We start from the raw sequence: 22,953 nt of genomic DNA on the forward strand, positions 1-22,953 counted from the left end.
AACCAGTGCATTTCCACGATTACCTTGATTTGAGGAGCACATATGAAATCAAAATTAACTTCCTTATGATAATTACTACAAGAAATCAAAGAAATCGCGTTTATGAAACCTAACCAGACAGGAGACTAAACAAGAGTTATCTACTCCCTTAACCTCCTCAGGAATTTTGACTGGAGTCTCCAAGGAATCAGCAATCAATATATTCATATAGTTTCCAGATGACTCATGATCTAAAAGTCCTGAAACCATGGTTTCTTGACAATCTGACAGTCTTCCTTATGTGAGCCATCATGTGAACCACTGCTGGCCTAAACAAAATGCCTGCTCTTATAGTCATGGAGTCAATCCTTTTCAACAAGTGTTGTCTTTACATATTTAAAATTACGGATGCTCGATTCTTAGACATTCGGGGTTTAATCTGGCAGTCTTTCAGCTAGTGACAGTCATTTCATAATACAAACATAATTTTCAGTTTAGCATTTTGCTCTTTCCTCTTATGATATAGGGAACTTTCGCTGCATACTTGCATGAGTTCAGGACATTGCAAAGTTTGACGGTCTTCTGATAAATGTTGTGAAACTAACAGTTTTGTCTCTGATTTAATTTTCTCAATGATCCAACTGTACTTCTAAGCTCTGCACACTTAGAGGCTGATTGCAATGTCGATCGGAAAGGCTCGGAACGGGATTCGCATTGTCCTAACCCGTGTTAGAACCAATGTTTCCGACAGGCTCGGAAACATTTCCGACCGACCAATTATGATAGAAAGGTAACCGTTCAGTCATTCCAACTTGGTTCCGACCGGCATTCAGAGACTCTGAGTCGGTCAGAGCCGAATCGTACAGGTCCGCTTTTCCAACCGACGTACTACGTTGTCTGATTTGGACAGACTTTCCTAATTGGTCTGTCCGACACGGAACGGCTGTCGGAAATGGACTTAAGTGGCCTGTAGCATGCCCCCCTTCACCTGGAAGCCACCGGTTGGGGCCTGTAGGGGTACCCATGGGACCCCTCTGTACAATCATGTACAGTGTGGCTGGCACCATGGGGTGCCTGCCAACAGGGTACAAGGTTTTCCGCAACCACCCCTTTTTCCAGTGGGAGCCTGTGTTGTTAGTCGGAACACATGCTCCTGTTGAAGTCAATGGGAGTCCGACCGAACAATCTTTAAAAACACAGTACTCCGTCGGTTGGACTCCCCGAACCCGAGTCGATCAGAAACAATTCTGATAAGAAGTCAGTCAGAATGCTTTCCAAACAACATCGTAATAAGGCCCTCAGTTCGAACATTCATGAACTATGCCAGAACAGGTTTCAGTTCAGTTTGTAGCCTTTGATAAAAAAAATATGCCCTTTTCTCTTTAGGTCAAACATTCTCAACTGTGAATTGATAAAATATACGATATAGCTCAACAGATGTTGATGGCTCTGCTTTAGCTTGCACAATTCGTTAACCAAGTAGAAGGGTATGTGACTTTCTATTAAACAGCTTCTACACCTGCTCACAGAGGTAGAAAAGTAATTCAACAATTGATTGTTTATATGTATTAAAGAAATAGGATAGAACAAATGCTACTTTGGTTTAAACACGTTTATTGGGTTTATCATGTGGAATTGACATTGGTTTCCATAAATGTGCATTGAGGACACAAATTAGAGATTAGTGCTAATCTCTTTGGCTCTCCAGCGACCCTCTCTGGAAGCTCTAAAGGTGATTGGTGCTGTACACTTAGCAGTTGGATTTTATATATATATATATATATATATATATATATATATATATATATATATATATATACACACAAAAACAAAAGTTACAGAGATGTTAGTTAGGATCATATTTTACACACACAAAACCATAGAAATTCTACAATTATAGTTGTAGTTATCTCAAGTAACTATAACTCTTGCCCTAAGGTAACTATAGCTCGCGCTCCTGCCATGCACAGTTTTAGCATCAATAATTTTCCAGCAAATGTTGCAGTGATATTATCAATGATGTCGTGAGTGATGTAATATGTGGGGTAATTAGCAGTGCATGGCGAGGGCACGAGTTAGTTACCTTAGGGCACAGGTTATAGTTAATGGAGAGAACTCTAACTATAACTGTTGAATTTCTGTGTTTTTGTGTTTTTAAATCGGAACTGAACTATAACTTCCCTATAACCAGTGCTTTAAATGGGCCGGTACTGTCTAGGTCCTGAGTCCCAGCACTTTTTTATTTTGAGAGGGAGAGTACCTGCATTTTAAATTTTATTACCCAACTATAACTTCCCTGTAACCTTTGTTTTTTTCAGTCAATTTCTATGTTTTTTAATGCTATTTCCTAACTAATTTCTAGTTTTTTTTAACGCAAAGTAATATTTAATTACCAAACGTTAATCCAAGTTCCGCCGCTGCGCATGAACTTCAGCCATGCGCTGCAGGTAGTTGGCAGAAGGACCTGGCCCTGCGGCCAAACCCCGCATCTAGCCAATTTCATGCGTGCACAGCCTCTGGCCGTACGCAGCAGGGAGTTGGGCACAGCCCAGCCTGCAGCCAAGCCCTGCAGCCACCCCCCCAGAGGCAGCCAAACCCTGGAGGGGGCACGCAGCCCCCCTCCCTGAGTCGATTTCGACCTCTTGACCCCATCCCCCGGGGCCCTCTGCAATTCTTTAGGGGAGGAGTGCATGGCCCCTCTTCTCAGGCCATATTTGGGCCCAGGGACCACATCCCTGGGACCCACCACTTAATTTATGGAGGATAGGGGCACTTGCCCCCCCCTTCACAAGCCTATTTCTGCCTCATTGACCCCATCTCCCGGGTCCTAGCCATATTGTAAATAGGGAGGGGGCACAACACCCCTCTTCCTGGGCAACTTTCTAGCCTGGGGCCTTCTGCCTAATATACGGGGGAGGGGGCATGCACCCCCTCCCCCCAGGTCGATTTCCACATCTCCCTGGGCCTGGTCATAATATAAAGAGGGAGTGGGGGATGCAACCTCCCCTCCCCAGCACAATATTAGCCCCAGGGACTCCGTCTCCTGGGCCCTATATAGTTCATAATGGGAAGAGGGGCCACGCACCCCCTCCCACAAGGGGCCAGTTCCGGCCACAGGATCCCATTACTTGGGTCTATTAAATTATTAATTAGCCAGGGAGGCAGTGCCCCCCACAATCGTCCCTGGGACCCCATCTCCTGGGACTTGGCCTTATTGTGAAAGGGGAGAGGGCCAGTAAATGGTGGGTGCCCTGAAGCTCTCCCAGGGACCCCAGTGCCTGTTTGCTGGGAGCCGCAGGGGGACCCCCAATGCACCCGCAACTCCAGCCATCTCCCCTTCTCCAGTGGAAGCCGGCATGAAACTTGCAAAAATATTGAGGCAAAAATATTGTGAAATGGAAATATAATCAACAAGAATTTTGTTGTCAAGGGTATCAATTTTAAGGTAAGTAATATCAACTTTTAAAATATTGATGTCATTAATATCGATTGCCAAAATATAGTTGTTTATAATATAATTTTCTAATTATTATGTATTTTGGTATATATTTTAAATGTATATGATATAATTTATTTGTATAATGTTTTTTTACATGAATGTGTAAAATGTTTACTAGTTACTGAATTTAATGTAAATAATTGTATTTGTGTTATGGGGCACCTGTGTGGAAAGTAATTTTATTATAATAAAGTAATGATGACTTTTTATTTAATATTTTTTTATGAATCATTAATTATGTTAATAGTATAATTATTATTTTTTTAATTACATTTTGTATGCGGGCCGTGGGGTGTATATGGGTACAAGGTGGGAAGTAATTTAATTTTAATACATTAATAATTAATTGTTAGTATTAATTATTTAATTGAAATTTATGTTAATTGTGTACATATTTTTTTGTTGTTGTGGGGTATATAGAGGTACAGGGTGGGAAGTGAATTAATTCCAAGTAATATTAATATTTTTTATCTAATAATGATTATTTATTTTATCATTAATTATGTTAATTGTGGGTGCGTGAACAGGCTGCCGACCAAGATGGCCGCGTAGCACTGAAGCGCCACCATCCGTCCCAACATCCTTGCCCCATCCGAGCAAAACACAGCCATCCTGATTTCTGACGGCGAGATATTGATCCCACTGGGCTGTGCTCGAGATCCCGAGCACTCCAGCTTTTAGTGAGGCTACAGAATCCAAGTTAGAGAGAACTGCAACGAGTGCGGCCTCGCGCTGAGCCTGCGCACGTACGCTGGAGACCCGATTGGACCCGCCCTGTGGCCTTGCAACCGAGGCACCCTTGGAAGAGTGAACCCCATCCGAGAGGCAGGCGACGTGTGCGACACCTAAGAGTGTCCCCCCCCCCTCTCTTAAGGGCTATAAGCTTCCCCGCTCGGAGGGCAGTGGCGGGACGACTTTGGGGAACCGACGATTGATACAGCCTATACTACTACACCGGAACCCTCCGGCGAGGAGCTCCAACAAGCCCGGCCGTGCAGCCTTGGGTATCAGCGCGACGGGACTGAGAGACACATCGTGTGATGGACGCTTACAGAATTCCCCACCTGGCGCATCTGAACTCTGCCCTCGCAAGTATGTCAGCCCACACCGCTCCCGGAGGCCCGCCGGCAACAGGGGCCCGGGGTGAGCCTGTGGGCCGGTCACTGGGCTGGAAGGGCTGGCGTGCGGGTGCGGCGGGCTAGGGTGCACAGGGTTGCAGGGTAATGAGACTGGACCCGTCTGAGGCGCTGCTGGCCGTCCCTACTATTGGCAACTGGCCTTGAGAAACTCTTTGTTAAAACAGAGCTTGGTGGGTGCCCCCACCCCGAGGCCATACCTGTTTTATAGTAAGAGGCATAACAATATATCGTCCTGACCTTGACGTATTGCTCTGTTATTATATCCCACGCACGATCAAGGGTGCAAATTGGCCTGATGCGGTGAATCCTAGTGGACACTACAACATTGCGTCGCTTTATAACTGGGATTTCTCAAGTTAGCATCATGGTACGCAGAGACCCTAAACAAAGGGTATTACAATTTGCAAACAACATCAGAATCCGGTGTCAACATGACGGGGGTGGGGTGGGGTGCGGAGATAAACCAGGCCTGAGATTGCTCCTTCTTTTCCTGCCCAGAAGCCTTGATGATAGAATTGCGAGCTGCATTCAAGGCATTAGGTAGTCGCTTTGACTCGCTGGAGAAGCGATTGGACACTATGGAAGCTAGATTAGATTGTCACGACCGTTGCTTGGTCACTGCAGAATGTAGAGTTTCCGACCTGAAAGATGGAGCTGCGCAATCAGTTAAAAGGCTAGATCGGATGGAAAAAGTATTCAAAACTGTGGCTCTGAAGAACAAGGTTTTAGAGGCTAGAAGTAGGCTTAATAATGTGCGCATTTTAGGTGTGCCTGAGTCTACTGACATGGTCCGTATGGATACCTTTGTAGAAACATTACTTGTAGATCTCTGTAGCAAGGAATCCTTTACTTCCACCTTCCTGGTTAAGCGTGTGCACCACACCCTTGGGCCTCAACCCATCCCTGACACTCCACCGAGGCCGATTTTGTCCCGCCTTTTTAACTTTCGTGATAGAGATTCCGCATTACGACTGGTACGTGAAGCTGGCACTTTATCCTGGCAAGGATCCACGATTACTTCATTCCCAGACTTCATGGCTATGGTTCAGGAGGCGAGGAGAAGGCCACACTCCGGAACCTGGGCGTCAGGTACGGCATGATCTACCCGGCTTGCTTGTGGGGAGATCTAGGGTATTCGATACACCCACAGCGATCCAAGAATTTTGTCGGAACTATAAAGGTACTGTTAGCACTCAGGACAAAGATCCACCCCCTGGGACTCTCCTCCACATAGCGGAACAGCGGTCAGTGTAGAACTTTTCCCAACGTAACGACCTTGTATAAGTGCTACATGTGCAGCCAGCCAGACAGTTAAATCAGAGCTTATTTTTTAGGACATATTACGAACTTGTATTCATCTTTTGCAAAGTTGGGGAAGATTGCGAGGCGTTGCCTCCCCCCAAGTGTGTATTACATTGTATTGGATATACTACTCAGAATGTATGACTTTGTTCTCCATTTCCTATGCTTGGGATTGTTTCTTATTGCATTCCACCTATTAGACAATGGGGTGCTTCTCTGCGGTCGGATATGCAGGGATGGGTGGGGGTTGATGGGGGGAACTGTTTGTTGGGTTTATACACCATTACTTTAATCTACAATAATTCAATGTGATTGGTATGATGTATTGAAGATAAAGGGCACAGTTTTGTTTCCGAACTAACTTAATGGCTGCTAGCAGATGCTGAATTACTTACAGAGACACCATGTAGATATTTCTTTCCTACAAGAAACTAATGTCCTTAAAACAGCAACGACGCCCTTTGCTTCCTCTTGGGGTCCTTATAGACACTTTGCTTACTACAGCACATACGCTAGAGGGACAGCTGTACTTATACATAATCACCTACCTTTACATCACTCAGTGATCTGCACTGATAGCGAGAACATATATACTATGGTGATAGGACAACTTATGGGTCACCAGATAGCGTTCATCTGCATCTATGTACCTAATGTAGACGATCCAGACTTTTTTCTCCCATTACACTCACACATCCTTTAATTAGATGTGGATTATGTCTGCATGAGTGGGGACTCTAACCTCCTATTAGACCATTCTCCAGACGGCACAGCGGATTCCTCTGATATGAAACCCCAAGCCCGCAGCGCTTTACTAGAATTATGCAAGGCGTTTGGCCTCTTAGACGTGTGGCGACACTGTCGACCCGAGGACTCAGCGTACACACACTACTCTGTGCCCCATCGCACTTGGACGCGATTGGATTTTTGGCTGGTGACCCCCAACCTGGAAGCTTAGTATAGGGATTCTCAACACCTGCCTAAAACCCTTTCTGATCATGCCCTGGTAGTGCTGACACTCAGGGTCCCGAGACCAGAAGGCTGCAAGGGGCAGTGGAGACTCCCTGGTCATGCCTTGCAAGACGAAGTGTTTCATTCTACACTACGCCATAGTTGAATACTTTAAGATAAATAATGGATCAGTACAATCCTGAGCCATACTGTGGGAGGCCTTCAAAGCATATATGCGTGGGATATGTATCTCCAAACACGCTGGTGTTCTGCGTGACTTGAGGCGGATGTTAACAAGCATTGAGCAGCAGCTGACTGCATTAGATCAGGAACTAAGGGAACGTAAAATGCTAGTTCAACATGGCCACGGTTTAACACTCTTGATGGTGTTTGAGGAGGCTGCGGAACACAAGGCGCGTTTTTAAGTAAATATGCCATCGCACACAGATAAGGGGAGGGTGACAGACTGGGTCGCACACTGGTGAGACTCTTGAGGCCCACTCCCAGTAGCTCATGTTTCGCAAGTTTCTGCTCATCACAGGAACACATTTTGACAGACACCCCTGATATTCGGGAGGAGTTTTTGGGCTATTACACACAACTATATTCAACACTCATAGCACACAGTGATGAGGACTGCGGTGAATATCTTGCTGAAGTTGCGTTAATGTGGCAGGAGAAAGCCATGCAACAATTTCTGGCAGAACCATTTTCCTCAGAGGAAATTATATGCGCTGTTGACGCTATGAATGGCTCGACCGCTCCGAGATTAGAAAAATTCATTGGTAGCTTTTACAAGGCTTATAAAGACATTTTAGCTCCGTACTTGCTTGAAGTTTACAATGAGCACTCGAGAGGCGGGAACTTCCCCCAACATTACGGGAGGCTGTGATCACCTTGCTCCCCAAGCCAGGCAGGGATCCGCTCCTTTCTGAGTCATATAGACCGCTGTCATTATTAAGTCTGGATTATAAAATCCTGGCAAAAATTATAGCATTGCGGCCGGCCCTGCTGCTTGATCAAATTATTTCACCTGCTCAGTCGAGGTTTGTCCCTTGCCGGTCCACGGCCCTAAATCTCTGGACTCTCTTTGCCACAATTAATAGGATAGACCCTGAAGTTTCACGGCTTTGCTTTACACCTCACCCATGGCTCGATTACGGCTGAATAGTATGCTATCCCCTCATTTTCAAGGATCAGGGCTGCCACTCTCTCCGTTACTTTTCATAATAGCTCTGGACCCTTTGCTTCGGCAATTGCAGGAGCGACACTTGCACAAAGGGCTGCAGGTTAAAACTGTTCCTCTTCTAATTTCTCTAAATGCGGACAACATTATTTTATATGTGCGACAACCCCAAGAGAACCTGGAACCATTAGTTCAGGAGGATATTCGATTTGGCAGATACTCAGGACTGGGCATAAATTGGGCAAATCAGAAATCTTTCCGCTGATGACTGGCGCTGCCAGATGGGAGTGTGAATTCCCACTGGTTTGGTTCAAAGACATTACTAGATGTTTGGGGATACAAATTCATATAGAAGCAGCGCAGGTAGTCTTGCTGAACTATGGCCCAGCGCTACACACGCTAGAATAGCAAGTAGAGCGCTGGATAAAGCTCCCAGGGGGTTAAACATCCGGGGTGGAAGTGCCGCTAAGGATGTGTGGGCAGAGTGCATGTTTTTGTTGTAAATACTTGCAAGGAATTAATGGTGCAGATGTCCTGCAACTCCTGAAAAGTGTGATTGTCCAATTGTGTTATACCAATATGGTCCCACTTCCCGAAGCCCTCCAGTGTAGCCACCTCTCCCAACCAGGTGCCGTACCACAAGGGGGTCTGGATTATAAGTTTAAAGTCCCAGTGTGTTTGTCAGAAAATCTTGAGCAGTACCTCTGCGCACCAGTAGGTGGCATCGGTAGTGACGTGTGCGTACCTTTGCACACTGACATCGGGTCCTTTCTTTCCGTGCCAACAGTGCATATCCGAGGAGCTAGTTCAATTGTTCTTTTACCACTTTTTCGACCTTTTTGTCGACTTTTTGAGCTATGCTCTCAGTGTGCTAGGGACCTTTCCTCTAACAAACCCATCGGGTTTAAACCTTGTGGAGAATTTCACTGACAGATGTCTGTTTCAGATTCCCACTGGGTCTCTCTGTGGTGCCTGGGGTCAGATCGTGACTCCAGGACCTCTGCCGACTGCTGGTCAATGCACCAGAAGGGGATAGGGAGTGAGCTATGAAGCTCCTAGCGGCATGGCACAGGAAGGCTCCTCATTGTTCCTGAACAAGTTCAAGGGCCACGTCACGGAGTCAGACCAATCTTGCGACCGAGTCCAAGCGTACTTTGCCTTTTCCTCCTCTATCTTGTGCTTCTAGGTCCCGATCTCTCGCACTCTTCCTGCCGAGCCAGAGGCTGGGTCCACTCCAAGCCGACCTGACTTCCCCAGAGCTGGAACAACCTCTGCCCAGCTTATGGAGTTTTATGTGGCAATGCACTCAATTTTTGAAGCCCTGGTTCTCTATGGCATACATTCGGGCACCAATGAGCCGGGAGGTGCCCCTATTGGGGTACTACTGGCGAGCCTGTTCATGGCTTCCGGCTGGACCCTCTGGATCCTCTGCCAGACCTAGACCGACTCCAGGGCTGAGGCATACGCTGGAGCGGATCCACCCGAAACCCCACCTGACGTTACTGGAGCCACCTGTTACAGACCCCATTGTACTGTCTGACTCCAAGACGGCGCCACCTCCGTGCTACTCTATGTCTACCCCTACGCTCTCCTGACCTAGTCAACTGTCAGGTGCGGACACACTGCCCCAGGCCTAGTGCAGAGTGGAAAGGTGGAGGAGGGGGTGACGACAATGCCTACCACTTCTTTGACCCCTCTGATGAGGTAGCCCCTACCTACCAAGATGACAATTGATACGAGGAGCTGGGAGATGCTAGTGGACTGGACATGTCTCCAGATTCTTGCATGTTCTCACCTCCAGGACCTGCCAAGGAGGAAGTTGTAGTCTTTGCTATGGAGGTGAGCAGGGTGGTGAGGTCCTCGACCGGCTGCCTCCTTGTATCTAGGTTAAGACTGAACACCAAAAAGAGAATTTTCTTCTTCCACCTGCCTAGCATTTCTGTCGGTGAACACTGCATGCCTCTTAGACTGATACTCCTACACCTTGTGTGACACAGCCACGCAAGAGATGCCCATGGTCTTGGAAAAGGCCTAGCCTTACTGAACAAGGCCATTATTGATGGCATGGACACAGCAAAGTTCTCCATCCAGTGTGATTTGGACACCACTGATTCGCTCAGCAGGGCTGTCGCCTTCATGCTGGCACTGCGCCCCCACGCTTGAGTTCGATCAACTGGCTTCTTGAGGGATGTTAATTTGCCTCTGATGGACATGCCCTTTGATGGCTCTGGCCTGTTCAGTGAAAAGGCCCAATCAGCGTTTGATCGCCTTAAAGAGGGGGGGCTACTGCCAGATCTTGGAGTTCTTCCCTGGCATTGCACCAGCCACACTCCTCCTTTCGCCCCTTCTGTGGCTACGGTAGGGGTTCACAGCTCCTCCTGCAGTATCCGCCAAACCCCCATAGTGGGCAGGTCTCCTAGCCTTTTCGTGGCCGTGGCCGCAGTTCCCACGGAGGATGGAGGAATCAAAGCCAAAGTGTTGTCCACTACCCTGCCCCTTCAGATACAGCAGACTCTAAGTCCCTTTAGCATACCCTCCAAAGAGCACCATCTGCTGCAATGGCAAGCGATAACATCAGACAAGTTTGTGCTTCAAATTGTCCACCATAGTTAAGGCCTTCTACTTCTAAATACTGTGTCTTTCTTTCTTCTAGTCCATTATCGGTTGACGGAGGACCACCTCTCCTTGGTCAGGTAGAATAGCAGGCTCTTCTGGTCAAAGTGGTGAGTGGATGCCAGCATCAAAACTCGATCGTGGATGCTATTCCCGCTATTTACTGGTGCCGAAAAAGGACAGAGACCCCCGCCCTTTCCTGTCTGCCTCTCAATGCCTTCCTCCGAAAAGTATGGTTCACAATTCTCACCAAGGCTCAGGTCTTGTATGCCCTAGATCCTTGATACAAGATGGTAGTGTTGGACCTTCAGAATGCATATTTTACATTCCCATCCTGGAGGCCCACAGGTGTTACTTGCGGTTCACGGTGGGCCAGGAGCATTTCCAGTTTCCTGTGCTCCCATTTGGCCTCACCAGTGCCACTCAAGTGTTAAGGAAAGTGATGGCGGTGGTTGCAGCACACCTGCGAAGGTCAGAGGTTCCAGTCCTTTCCTACCTCGAAGATTGGCAGCTGAAGGCATGCTAGTCCCCAGGCTATCGTCACCCACCTCCATACTACGACGAACATTCTGCATTCACTGGGGTTCACTGTTAACATGCCAAAGTCAATCCTGACTCCTTTTCAGATGCTCCCTTGCATCTGAGCTATTCTGGACACTGTGTAATTTCACACCTACCATCCGGAGCGCAGAGCCCAGGACTTTTGGGCTATGATCCTGATGTTTCAACCTCTGTCCTGGATTTCAGCGAGACCGATTCTGAGGCTGCTGGGTCTAATGGCCTCCTGCATCCTGCTGGTGAAGTACGCCTGGTCCAGATTTCGAAGAAGTCTGCAAAAGATCTCAGTGGTGGCTAATGAACCTCAATTGGACCTGCAGCAGAGCCCTCTCTCATCCCTACCTGAAACTAACAGTGGTGACCTCATTGCTTCTGGTTTGGGGTGGCCACATGGGAGAGGTGGTAATCAGAGGAATATTAGCTTCACATCCATCAAAGGAAGGCTAGTTCAGGTGTTCACAGATCACATTACCGTTATGTGGTATTGCAGCCACTGGGGAGGAGTGGGGTTGTGGACTTTATGCCAGGAGGCCCTGCGCCTCTAGACCTGGCTGGAGTGACAGGACACCATCCTGGTCGTGAAGCACCTGGCGGGATCTCTTAATGTCAGGGCTGATGAACTCAGTCACTGATGCCTTGTGGATCACAAGTGGCATCTGCACCAAGAGGTGACGGATGGTCTCTTCCGAGAATGGGGGGATCCCTGGCTCAGTCTATTAGCCACCACTGAGAACGTGCAATGTCAGCTCTTTGCTTCATTGTAGTCCTGACAGTGGCTCTCAATTAGAGACGTGTTCCGTTTATGCTTGAACCCTGGATTCATGTAGCGTTTCTGCAAGGATGGTTTGGTATCCCAAACTCCTGAGCATGCGCAGCTGTCCTCCAATCAGGCTGCCTCTATGGGAGGACCTTCTGTCGTAACAGCAAGGAAGGGTCCTACACCCTTACCTACGTACACTACACCTTCATGCATGGAGACTGAGCGGCAACAGTTGAATGCCTTTGTTCTGCCTTCCAGATCTGTGATGTCATTCTGGCAGCCAGCGGTCCCTCAACAAAGACTGTATACTCCTGGCGTTGGGCCAAATTTGTGGCTTGGTGCTCATCCGGTCATGTTAACCTGCTTTCAGCCCCCTTGTCGGAGGTGGAGAGAATCTACCATGTGGACCCAAAGAGAGCTCTCTCTTTCTATATCGATTGCCCAAAGAACATTGAGTGGACGATTATGTCTTCATTAGGTTCACTGGACGAAAAGGGGCAAGGCTGGACAGAAACAAACCATCTCTCCATGGGTTGTACTCTGCATCAAGATCTGCTAAACATTAGCTATAAAGCATCCCCCTGATGGCTTGCTGGCCAATTCCACCAGGACCAAGGCCACAACTACTCAGTAGCGGCTGCTACCGGACCCAGGTGATGGGGGGGTGAACAAATATTTTTTAAAACGCTTACCTGAAAACAGCTGGCTGCCCCTCTCCTCCGTCACTTCTTCCTGTCTCCGGCAGCAGGAAGCTGCAGGAAACACCCAAGCTCCCCTGAGCCAATCACGACACTGCAATGTTGCATTGTGTGATTTGTCTGAGCACCACGGATCGGCGCTCAGACGGGGAATGGGAGGCTGGGCATGTTCCTCACCAGGCTGTGCATTACTGCCTCTTTGGGAACATCCAAAGTGTGCATGAATGTTTGGCCGGCCGAAGAGGGCCAGCCAAGCAGTTGTGTGCACTTAGAGAGTGCAAACTACTCTTTCTCCTGCTCTGGCCAACCCAGCCCGAGAGCCACTCACTGCAAAGGGAAAGTAAAATGATAATAATACAATATTTATAATTCTGTTTTTACTTTTGAGCAGTGGGACGACGCTCCTCCACATTAGCGGAGGAGCCACCACTGCTACTACTTTATTAGCATGCAGAGTATCTCTCCTAGACATCTGCCACGATGCTATGCGGCCATCCACCCCACACATTCACAAAGCGCTACTATTTAGACAGTCAGGTCTGTCGGTGCAGGCACTTTGCCTGTTCACGACCGCAGGATTTCTTGATTTGAGCAGTTCGCAGACCCTTCTCCGGGGAGGTAATTCTTTGGCACCTATTCTAAGGTAAGGAACCTGCTGTCAGAAGTCTCTATCTGAATGTCGTGGATGCCAAATAGAGAGGCATCCTAGTCTAGATTCTACCTCATGCCTTTTCTTTTCCTCCATTCCCTCCTTCCTGCCTTCATCTTTCTTGTTCTGGGTCATAGTCTGATAAGGTTATATAAGTGCTGGTCCCCAAAAAGCAGTACTGGTCAGCCACACCTACAACTACTGGCTCAAATGAAGCTCTTCCAGTCCTCTCACACCCCTCAATGGAGAACGCATTTGAACAAATACCAGCAGAGAATTTACTGTAGGAATACCCCATGCAGGGAAATTGAAGTAGTAACTTAATTAATCTAGAACAACTGTTCTCTGGTCTCAAAGTATCTGTTTCTTAATGGGAGCTCCTAGAGTGAACTTTTGCTGCCACTCACTTGAACGTCCAGAGGTAGTGGATCTGCGCATACTTCGTGTAATTCATTCCTCCTCCGGTGAAGCTGTAGAAGTTGGATTAGAAACAGTGTTTATCTGTTCCCTCAAAGGAGTAACGATGTCTGACTGCAGCACTCTGGACTACAACCCCTTGTATGTGGATCTTACAAGATTGTGGTGATGGTTGCGCCTGAGCCTTGCCTCTCTTCTAGCGAATAACTGGAATGTTACTGTAAATGTGACTGATGCAAAAGCTTGAACACTATCTTCTTGATTGAAACGTCTTATGCAAAGCACCATAGATCCTCCGCATTTCTTAGGGTATTCATCCTCAAAGTTTTCAAGGTGTTCAGATTTTACCTCTCTCTGAAATACATTAATTGTCATGCAGCTCTGTAACTCTGCGTGACATTGGTCTGATTCAGAGACATAGTTACATTGAGCTTTTTGTAGGTTTAATCTTTAATCTAGGATTCATGGTCTAAAACCTTAGGTTTCTCTTGCTTTCCGATTTGGGTGTAGGATAATATCGTAGGTCAGCGTGTTCCTCTCCCTGCATTGGGAGCACCCCCCATGTCCGCCTCAGTGAATCACTTCCAGTGTGCTCCCAGGCAGGATGTCTCGGTTCTCCCACCACCAACATAGCCACATTAAGCTCAACCGGTCTAGATTTCATTCAAACCAGAACAGCTTACTAAAATGTATTCCAAAGGTTCACTGAGCAATCTCACTAATAAAACGCTTGTAGTCAGTAGTGGAAGATTGAGGCAGCAATAGTGGCCTGGTACGACAGGCTATATCAGCTGATTTGCCAAGTATGTCAACAGTCAAAAGCATAAGAGAGACCTCTGCTTTTTCTCAAATAAAAAACAGCAACTCCTGGTTTTCCATCGAACTTAAAATGAAGCAGCTAGCTTTAGACTTAATGACTAAATCAGGAAAAATTAGAAGTTAAAGCATTGAAAATAAGGCAGCAACGTTTCTACAGTTAATGCACTATCAGTTATGAAGCTTGAAACTCATATTTTCCTAGGATGAGTAGTTCAATTAATACTCAGCTCATTACTGTAATAACATTCTGGAAGAGTTGACCAGCTTATCAGGGGATTCGTGTAATTTGTGTCAACCCAAATGTTACAAAAAGCAGGAGGGAGGCAGACAGTGACTTGATAAACATGGTTTGCATCTGCCTTTGATTGGACAGCCACTGTCTGAAAGAGATGAATGTTTAACAGTTAAGCACGTCTGAAGGGTTCTAAAAAATCTGAATGAAGTATCTTGTATTTGTTTTATAATCTGACGATTTGAATTAATCAAATACATTAAATGTAATAAAATATTCAGCTGCCAAAACACTGTGGAATTCGTGTTCTTATCTGGTTTTAAAATAACCACTAAAGGACACTTGTAAAGAAATGCCTCTCCCTTAGTGTCTAGAACAGGGGTCTCCAACCTTTTCTGTAATAAGAGCTATTTTTGTTCAATGAAAAATCATCTAGAGCTACTAATAGTAGTGATCTGATTGTGACCACCCCATCCAAGATTGTCAACAGTGATCACTTGAGTGCATTAGACAGGATTGCCAGCAGTGTAATAAACCTCTCCAACTCAAATAATAGCTTTAAATTCATTTTGGAAATATACATTTTTTTTCTCCAAACATCAGCATGTGAAGTCTGAAAATACACACCTTTTCGTCTCAAATACATGCTTTGTAAATGTGGTATTCAAATAACCCAAACAAGCAAAAGCGTCTATATTAGTAGGCTGGGCTGCACAAAGGAGAGCTTCTCACAGGTAGCTGGAGAACTACTGGGAGCTCACGCAGCTACTCGTTGAAGACTCCTGGTCAAGAATAACCGTAAGCATTCAAGCAAACTGTCATCAACTCTGAAGAGTAGTTTGTCATATGCAGGCATTGAATGGCAGCAATCTTTTTACTTTGGAAAAGGGAAGCTTCTAGTTAATCCCCCTCATTTTAAATGAAAGCAGAAATATCAAAACCATCGGAAATCGATTTAATAGAATTTAAAACAATAAACATTTCCTATTTTTTCTTTTATGTATGAAGATTACAATTTCGTTAAAAATCAGTCGCAGAAAATGAATACATACTTATTAGTGAAGAGTATTCCAGATAAATTGTTTGAGTTTTGTCAAAGATAAGACAGACTACTTGTACGTCTGCGTGAAGTCTGACCCATGTTTATTCAGCAAAACATGCAAAATGCGATATTGCAATGCAGCGTGCCAGCATTTCCCTTCCATTAGCTGTGAGCATCTAATGCGAACCCCTCCAACGTTATGACTTATTCTAGGTTTCCGTCTTGCATACTTGAAGTGAGAGTACACATAACTGAAACTAAAGGATGCACGTGTCTCATGAAAATAATGAAAAAGGCCTTGACAAGATTCAAAAAATGTAAACTTCCAGATGCTGAGATACTTGTGAATGTTCACCATGAGAGTGGGGCTAAAGATGTCCGAGGTGAGAAAGCAGGACAGGCTGTACACAGCATAGGCAAACAAAACAACAGCAAATGCATCAACATCTCATCAGCTTTTATGGTGACGTCAAAGCAGTTTCGTGCAGTTACTCAGCGTCCTTGCATTTTAAAAATCAGCCTGCAAATAGTAAAAAAAAACGAAAATGCATTCTAAAACAATTTTAAAAAACGACGTAATAAAATTCTCATCATCCCATATCCACATCATCTCTCATACCCAATTCACAATGCAGATGCATTAACGAGATGGGAACCCCTTCCTCTTCTTCCTTATCCTTCATGCCGTGCTCCCCTCACCATATCCAGAAAAAGCACTTACAGACAGTGAAAACGAGAAATGGCAAGTGCTTCATTGAGTTTCAAGGTTGTGGTTGTGGTTGTGCGGACGGCTGAGTTGAGAAATCTGAGCATGAGTCAACCAACAGAAGGATGGTTCCATAAGTGTGTGTATGGATAATTGAGTGAGTGGATGGATGGATGAATGAATGGGGAGTACACTACTGGAGGAGTGCTCTAATAAATGCAGACATGTCACTCCTATGACAAACTGAGGCCTCAGGCAACAGTAGCGATAATGTTATAGAATGGCAATACTTACCAATATTATGCCTGTGCAATCCTGACACTGGGTACTTTGTGCTAAGAATGTGCACTTTATGTGCAGACTTATCACCATTATGTCACTGAAAGCATTACACCAGGGGTAGTCATAATTGTGGCAAGACTGCTCACAATGTCCAGAATTGTCACTATGATGCCACTACTGTGCATCACTCATTGCTATTGAATGCGTGTTCAGATCTGCACTTGGGCCAGATTTTCATCATCCTTTAGTCGTCCTGGTTGTAGGAAGGCATTTACTCCATCAGCATTATTCCTGAGTGTATGCTTTGATTTTCACCATCACTCTTGTGAGGTCAAGATGCAAAGAAGTGGGAGGATACAGGTAGAACTGGAGAGCAGAATGTACCCTATCGACCCGTGATTCCATCTGCATGTGATAGGCACCATGTAGTGTTCCAACAAGACTTTATATTGGTCCCTGGCCTTGCTTGGCTTGCACATTCATGTGCCCATAATAATTTCTGCTGTGTTTGATAACTGTATAGTTCCCTAGTCTATGCTTTTCGTATTTCCAAACTTTCCTTTAACACATAAAACAAATAATAGAGATAATGTAATATCTTCTATGAAGTTCGTCTTGCAGACGAGTTTGTCACATTTAGTTTGATACTTAATGTAATAGTTGTCCTATCGTCTTACCTGCCAGGGACCTGTAATTACTTTGAAGAAGGTAATGACAAACAAATGGGGCACGAGTCACAAAGACTTTGCTATGAGTAGATGTGATTTAGTCGTGTTGAAAGCGTGGTTTACCCCTGAAATCAGTAGTAGGCTATGTGTCCTACAAGAATGAGTCACAGTAGAAAGGAGCATAGGGTAGAAATTAAGCTTCGTGAAAAAGAGCATTTCTGCATACGTGTTACAGAATGTATCATTAAGTGGATTGTTACTGTCGTTAGGATGTTTACAACAAAAGTGTACTTTTTCAGAGCAAGAATTGTTACCAGTTTGTTTTTAAAATACAGAAATATTACTCTTGTACTAAAAGTGACCCACGTGTTTTTGTGCTTTCAGCCTTCACAGTTCGAACAAGTCATTTTGCTGTCCTTACAATCCCTGAAAGGTGTGCTGGACTGCAAGCCTGGAGAAGCAAATGTAAGTTTCTACTGCTTTATTGTCATTTTTGCAGAGGCATTGGGAGACCAGCCCAATAGACAGGGAGCCTCCAAGTACAATCCGCATGCTATTGTGCTCTTTTGCATTTTAGTGTAGCTTTTCAAAGTTTTCAATGTGCTTGTCTCCTTAGTGTCTCTTGCTTGCACCTCTGAGAGACTAGCTGTCCTAATTATTCATTCCTACTTGTCTTATTAAGAAACTCATGGGTCTAAGAGTAGATAAAAATGATTTTTTAATTACATTGCATAAACGTATTTCTTTTTAAATGTACAACAGTGTAGTTTAATAATTCTTCTTTACTAGAACATTTATGGCCACTCTCCCTTTGTATGTGTCCTACGAACGGCACTACCTATCTTGGTGACCTCATGTTAGCTATGTATGTATGTATGTTTGGATTTATATAGCGCTTATAACCCAGGGGTCTCTAAGCGCTTTGCCTTGGGAACCCGTCCTGGCTTTTCCCTGTGAAATAGCCCCCACAGGGCATCCCCAAGGTGAAAGCCAGGCATCCCGCCGCGGGGGCCGTTGTGCAGATTAAGCAAGCTTAATGCCCAGAGTTGCAGAGTGTGAACACATGATTAGGTCAGGCACCGAAGCGAGAATTATCGGGTCCGTGGACATTTGAGCTCGAGACCCTGCCGCGTCGGGAATTGAACCCTGGTCCCGGGTCTGACCTCTGCTTCAGGGTCTGCCTGCTCTAACCAGTGAGCCACACTTCTCCACAATACTTTTTAATACTTTTGAAAGTTTTTTTTTAAGAGCGAGCTTTGAGCCAACCTATTTCAGCCATTGGTTTTCCCTGGTTTTTAATGGTTTGCCAATGCTTGGATGAATTGTTCATCAAGGCCATGGCATTTCATGAATGTATACATTATCCCATTTGTGTTTCTATTGGTGATGGTGCTCAAGTAGTCCATTTTTTAAACTGCAGAGGCAACATGATACGTTTGTCATTCAGAATTAGTTGTATTCTTTGATGTATTTACTTTAGGCACATTTTGATTGCAGGTGTTTGTTTTGCTTAGGAAGTTCGTCTTGCTTATCTTTACGGCAGGCTTCAGCTGTTCACTGATCACTACTGCAAGCCCTTTTGTTTTACTTTGCTGTCTTGATACCGTTGTTGGATATACAGTTTATTTGACCCCACGATATTGCATTGTTAGCTGTTTATGCAGTTTACATTCACCACTTAAACTGCAAACGTCCTCTTTTGAAGTTTGTTTTATAACATGTATTTTAAGGGGCATAGTTTTGTTTCAGATATGTCGTCTATTCAACAAAGGGACTCTACTCCCCGGATTCATGTTGTTGTAACCCAAGATATGACCTCATTTTGCGAATTTGTTTCTGGAAATGCATAAAGTCACCCAACTGTTACAGAAAACTACCCCTAACAAAATGGCAAACCTATTAGCATTGCCATTGCATGGTTATGAGAAGAGTGCCCAATTGGCTTTACCTATGTCTGTTTCCAAGCGCTGCACCCACAACATTTCAATGAGCTGTATTTAGAGTTCCAAAGATGGCAGACATCCCACCTGACTAAACCTCTCTAGTGTCATCAAGGCGCTGGGGTAACTCAGCCTGATCTGATGCTCATTAAGTGCCTAGTGCCAGTGGGGTTATCTCTATGAAGTGCTCAAGTGACTGATTCTACCACTTTCTTAGACAGAAAATCCAACACATGTTGGATTTTCTTCCACTGCCTTGGCAGAAATGGGATATGTTTCATAATGGAGTGTGGAAAATCTACTGTCACAACTTTATATCTGGTTTGATGCCTTCACTGGCAATTGTGTCCCACTTATTTTCATGTTGAATTGTAATTACTTGTGTCATTTAATTTAATTTATACTATGATTCTGAACTCTCACAGAGAACTACTTTTCTAGGTTTTCCAACACCAGAACATACAGGATGAGGTGTGCCGGCTGAGCATCAACTGCATTCAGGTAACATACAAGGCTATAACCCTGTTTATTGACTTCATGTAAAATGAGTAAAATTGTATTCTGGTGATAGTCATTTCCACTGGATAGCACACTGCGTGAAATTCACTGACCACCGTGCATGTGTAGGAGATGGGCAGCTGGTACTGTGGGGCAGAGGCAGTTAGTACAACTAAGAATAACAGTCTGAATGACCACAGTAAATGATGTGGCGAGCATCTGGAAATCCCTTTCCACTAGCAAATAGTATGGAATTTTCTAAGATGTAAGGCAGCTATGAAATAGAACATGCTCCTGACTTTTATGTAAAGATTGGGCAAAACAATGGGTAGATATATTTTTGCTTTTCCTGCATAATTCTGAAAGTATATGTCTATACCTATGTACATATAGGGGCAATCACTCAGTCCTTATCATCCAATGATCTGTGAAGTGCCATACACGTTTTGCTTCTTTTTATCACAGCATATGGTAATGGGTCAGCCCATTTCACTCACTTACTCTACTCACTGTGTCTTCATTTTAACTGTGCTTGAAAGTAGCTCCATTTGGTGCTATGGACTGGTGACCCAATGCATCCTTTTATAAAAGACACATTATTATTTTTTTTGTAAACTTATATTTAATTTAGTGAATACAGTCCAGCTCCCCAGACCCCCTTGACATACAAGTGCAAGCTGCGCTCATCTTTCAGTTGGCTTTAAAACCATTTAAAGATGCCAATATTTCTGTGCCTCATAACTGAGTGCTCCAGACTGTACAAGGTGGATTTAGGGTGCTTATCTGTTGAATCTCAACTCGTCTTCCTCTCGTGCATAGTGTAGACCTGCTCTTGCATTAGAGTCGGTTGTTCATTTATCTGAAACTCCAAATGCTTCCACTGCACACATCTCAGAATGAGTGGTGCAAATTACTATCCTTCTGTTTACATGTTCCACAGTTGAATGTGAATTTGATGTTACTGTTCTTCATGGCATCTCCAATCAAGCAATACACAGTTGCCTTTTTCAACTATGGCAGGCCCATTCGGGTGGAGTGGTGGGGGCAAGCAGTGGCAAATATGGCCTCAGTTCTGTGAGGACTGGGATGGTTTACCTCTGATATCCTGGGGTTCTTCCTACAATGACGCTGCAAACAGGACCAAATACAACCCCTTCAGCACATGACACTCAGTGGTAGTGATGGTGAGCAGTCACCGGCTACTTAGGGAGGTAATGTTGGGATGCTGGAACTCAGCACCCAACCAACCACCCAGCAGCACAATAACTGAGTGTCCAACCCAGTGCCTTTATTTGGTAAAAGAAAAGTACCTTAATCTTCACACTTAAAGAGTAATACTTTACATCACATAAAACAGTTACAAACTCGTACTCGTGCTTGGGATTCTGCACTTTGTATTCTGCATCACCTCGCCACTCTCTCAGGTGACACTGTGCTTGGTAGGTGTAGGTAGGTCTCTCAAGGGTTTGAGTATCTCTCGGGTAGGTGTCAAGACTGAAGTACAGATTACTACTTGTGGGGGAAACGTGCCAGCTGGAGGCTCAATCCACAGTCCAAGAGAAGGTGGCAATAGGATTGCCTGTGAGGTTCAGTCGATAGGTTGCTGAGGTTAAAGATCTAAGCGGCACAAGACCAGAAGCAGAGTCTCAATTACCGCAGCACGTTATCCCTCGGGCATGGGTTTAAATGGTAGCGACGCAGTGGTAGGCACAACTTCTGGATAGTTCTGCACTCTGGAGCTGATTTTTACAGAGACTCTGCTGCCCACAAGCCTCTGGGCGCACACTGATTGCTTTCCATATCCTTTTTTCAGCTGTGGTGGACCCACACTTCACTGGAGGGGTCAAATTGCTTTGGTGCTTCAGTTGAGTCACACTGCTGCAGGATTGGAAGGTTCCTTCTCTAAGCAGCAGGTTTGTTCCTCCCCAAAATTGCAAGTTTATTTTATTATGCTTAGTTACTAAAAACCATTGCATAAGATACACAAATAAAATGTATCGTTTAAATTGCAATAAAAAGAGCGTGAAAGGACGCATCTTCCCGAAGCTCCACTGCCCACTTTGATCAAATAGCAGATGGGGCATACACCGGGTCTATACAAGCTCTGCTGTCGCAGGGAGAAGTACACAGCAGACGTGGAGCAGCGCCCCTAGGCAATTTGAAGCTGCCGGGGCGGCTATAGTAAAGAGCACCGGACAGTGGTGACCGCCATTAATATTCCCAAAATGGCAGCTGACACTGAGTGTGGCCTGTAGCGGCTACAGGAGTTCCCCGTAGCACTGATCCCCCACCCTGCCGCAGCAACCGTGGACAACAGAATAAGGCTGGTAAGCCCTGCAACAAGTCAGGAGGACTGCGCAGCTGGTGTGTGACGGGATGTGTGGGTGCCACACGAAGGCTGGAGATTGGCCTAGCTCGGACAGGTCACATTGAAGTCTGCGGGAGATGCAACTGACGCTCCACCTGGATATCCCATGCCTAGTGCAGCTAGGGGCTGGCAAGACTACTTGTCAGCAGGACTGGCAAACATGCTACACTCCTGGGGGGACTGTAGCCTGGGAGTATGAGGCGCTACCAGGCAAGGCCCCTTCATGGGGCTTCTACCTAGGGGTTGCCAGGCCCTGAGCCCTAAACCTTAAGTGCTCCCAAAGACAATCCGCAGGCCAAGATAAATTGAAGGAAGTGAGGCCCAGCATAAGCAGCAACGTTGCGCCCAAAAGGCTCCTGCTGCGCTCTTCCAGTGACATAGGATGGCGGCCCCAGCTCCATTCTCCACTGCTTGACATAAAGAGAAGTCCGCCGCCTTGAGGACCCAAGGGACAGTCAAGGCCCCACAAGTGCCATTGTCTGCACAGTAGGGAGAATTTCACTCTGGGGGCCCAGAGCTGAGTTGGACACCATTGGTTACGTAAAGCAAATCAATCAATCAATCAATCACTGCATTTCTAAAGCGCGCTACATACCCGTGAGGGTCTCAAGGTGCTGGGGGGGGGGGGGCTGCTACTGATCAAAGAG

The 22,953-nt window shown here is 45.5% G+C and overlaps 1 protein-coding gene across 3 annotated transcripts in view; it reads left to right on the forward strand.

The window, feature by feature from the left end:
• EXOC2 (exocyst complex component 2) overlaps nucleotides 1–22,953 on the forward strand; it is a 948,514-nt gene that overhangs the window by 618,673 nt on the left and 306,888 nt on the right. For all 3 annotated transcript variants that reach the window (XM_078688027.1, XM_078688028.1, XM_078688025.1), the window contains 2 exons: nucleotides 17,885–17,965; nucleotides 19,882–19,941. In XM_078688027.1, coding sequence (XP_078544153.1) covers nucleotides 17,885–17,965; nucleotides 19,882–19,941 — 141 coding nt within the window. The remainder of the gene's footprint in view (nucleotides 1–17,884; nucleotides 17,966–19,881; nucleotides 19,942–22,953) is intronic.

The sequence above is a fragment of the Lissotriton helveticus genome, chromosome 4_1 (assembly GCF_964261635.1).
Source record: "Lissotriton helveticus chromosome 4_1, aLisHel1.1, whole genome shotgun sequence".
NCBI classification, from domain to species: Eukaryota; Metazoa; Chordata; class Amphibia; order Caudata; family Salamandridae; genus Lissotriton; species Lissotriton helveticus.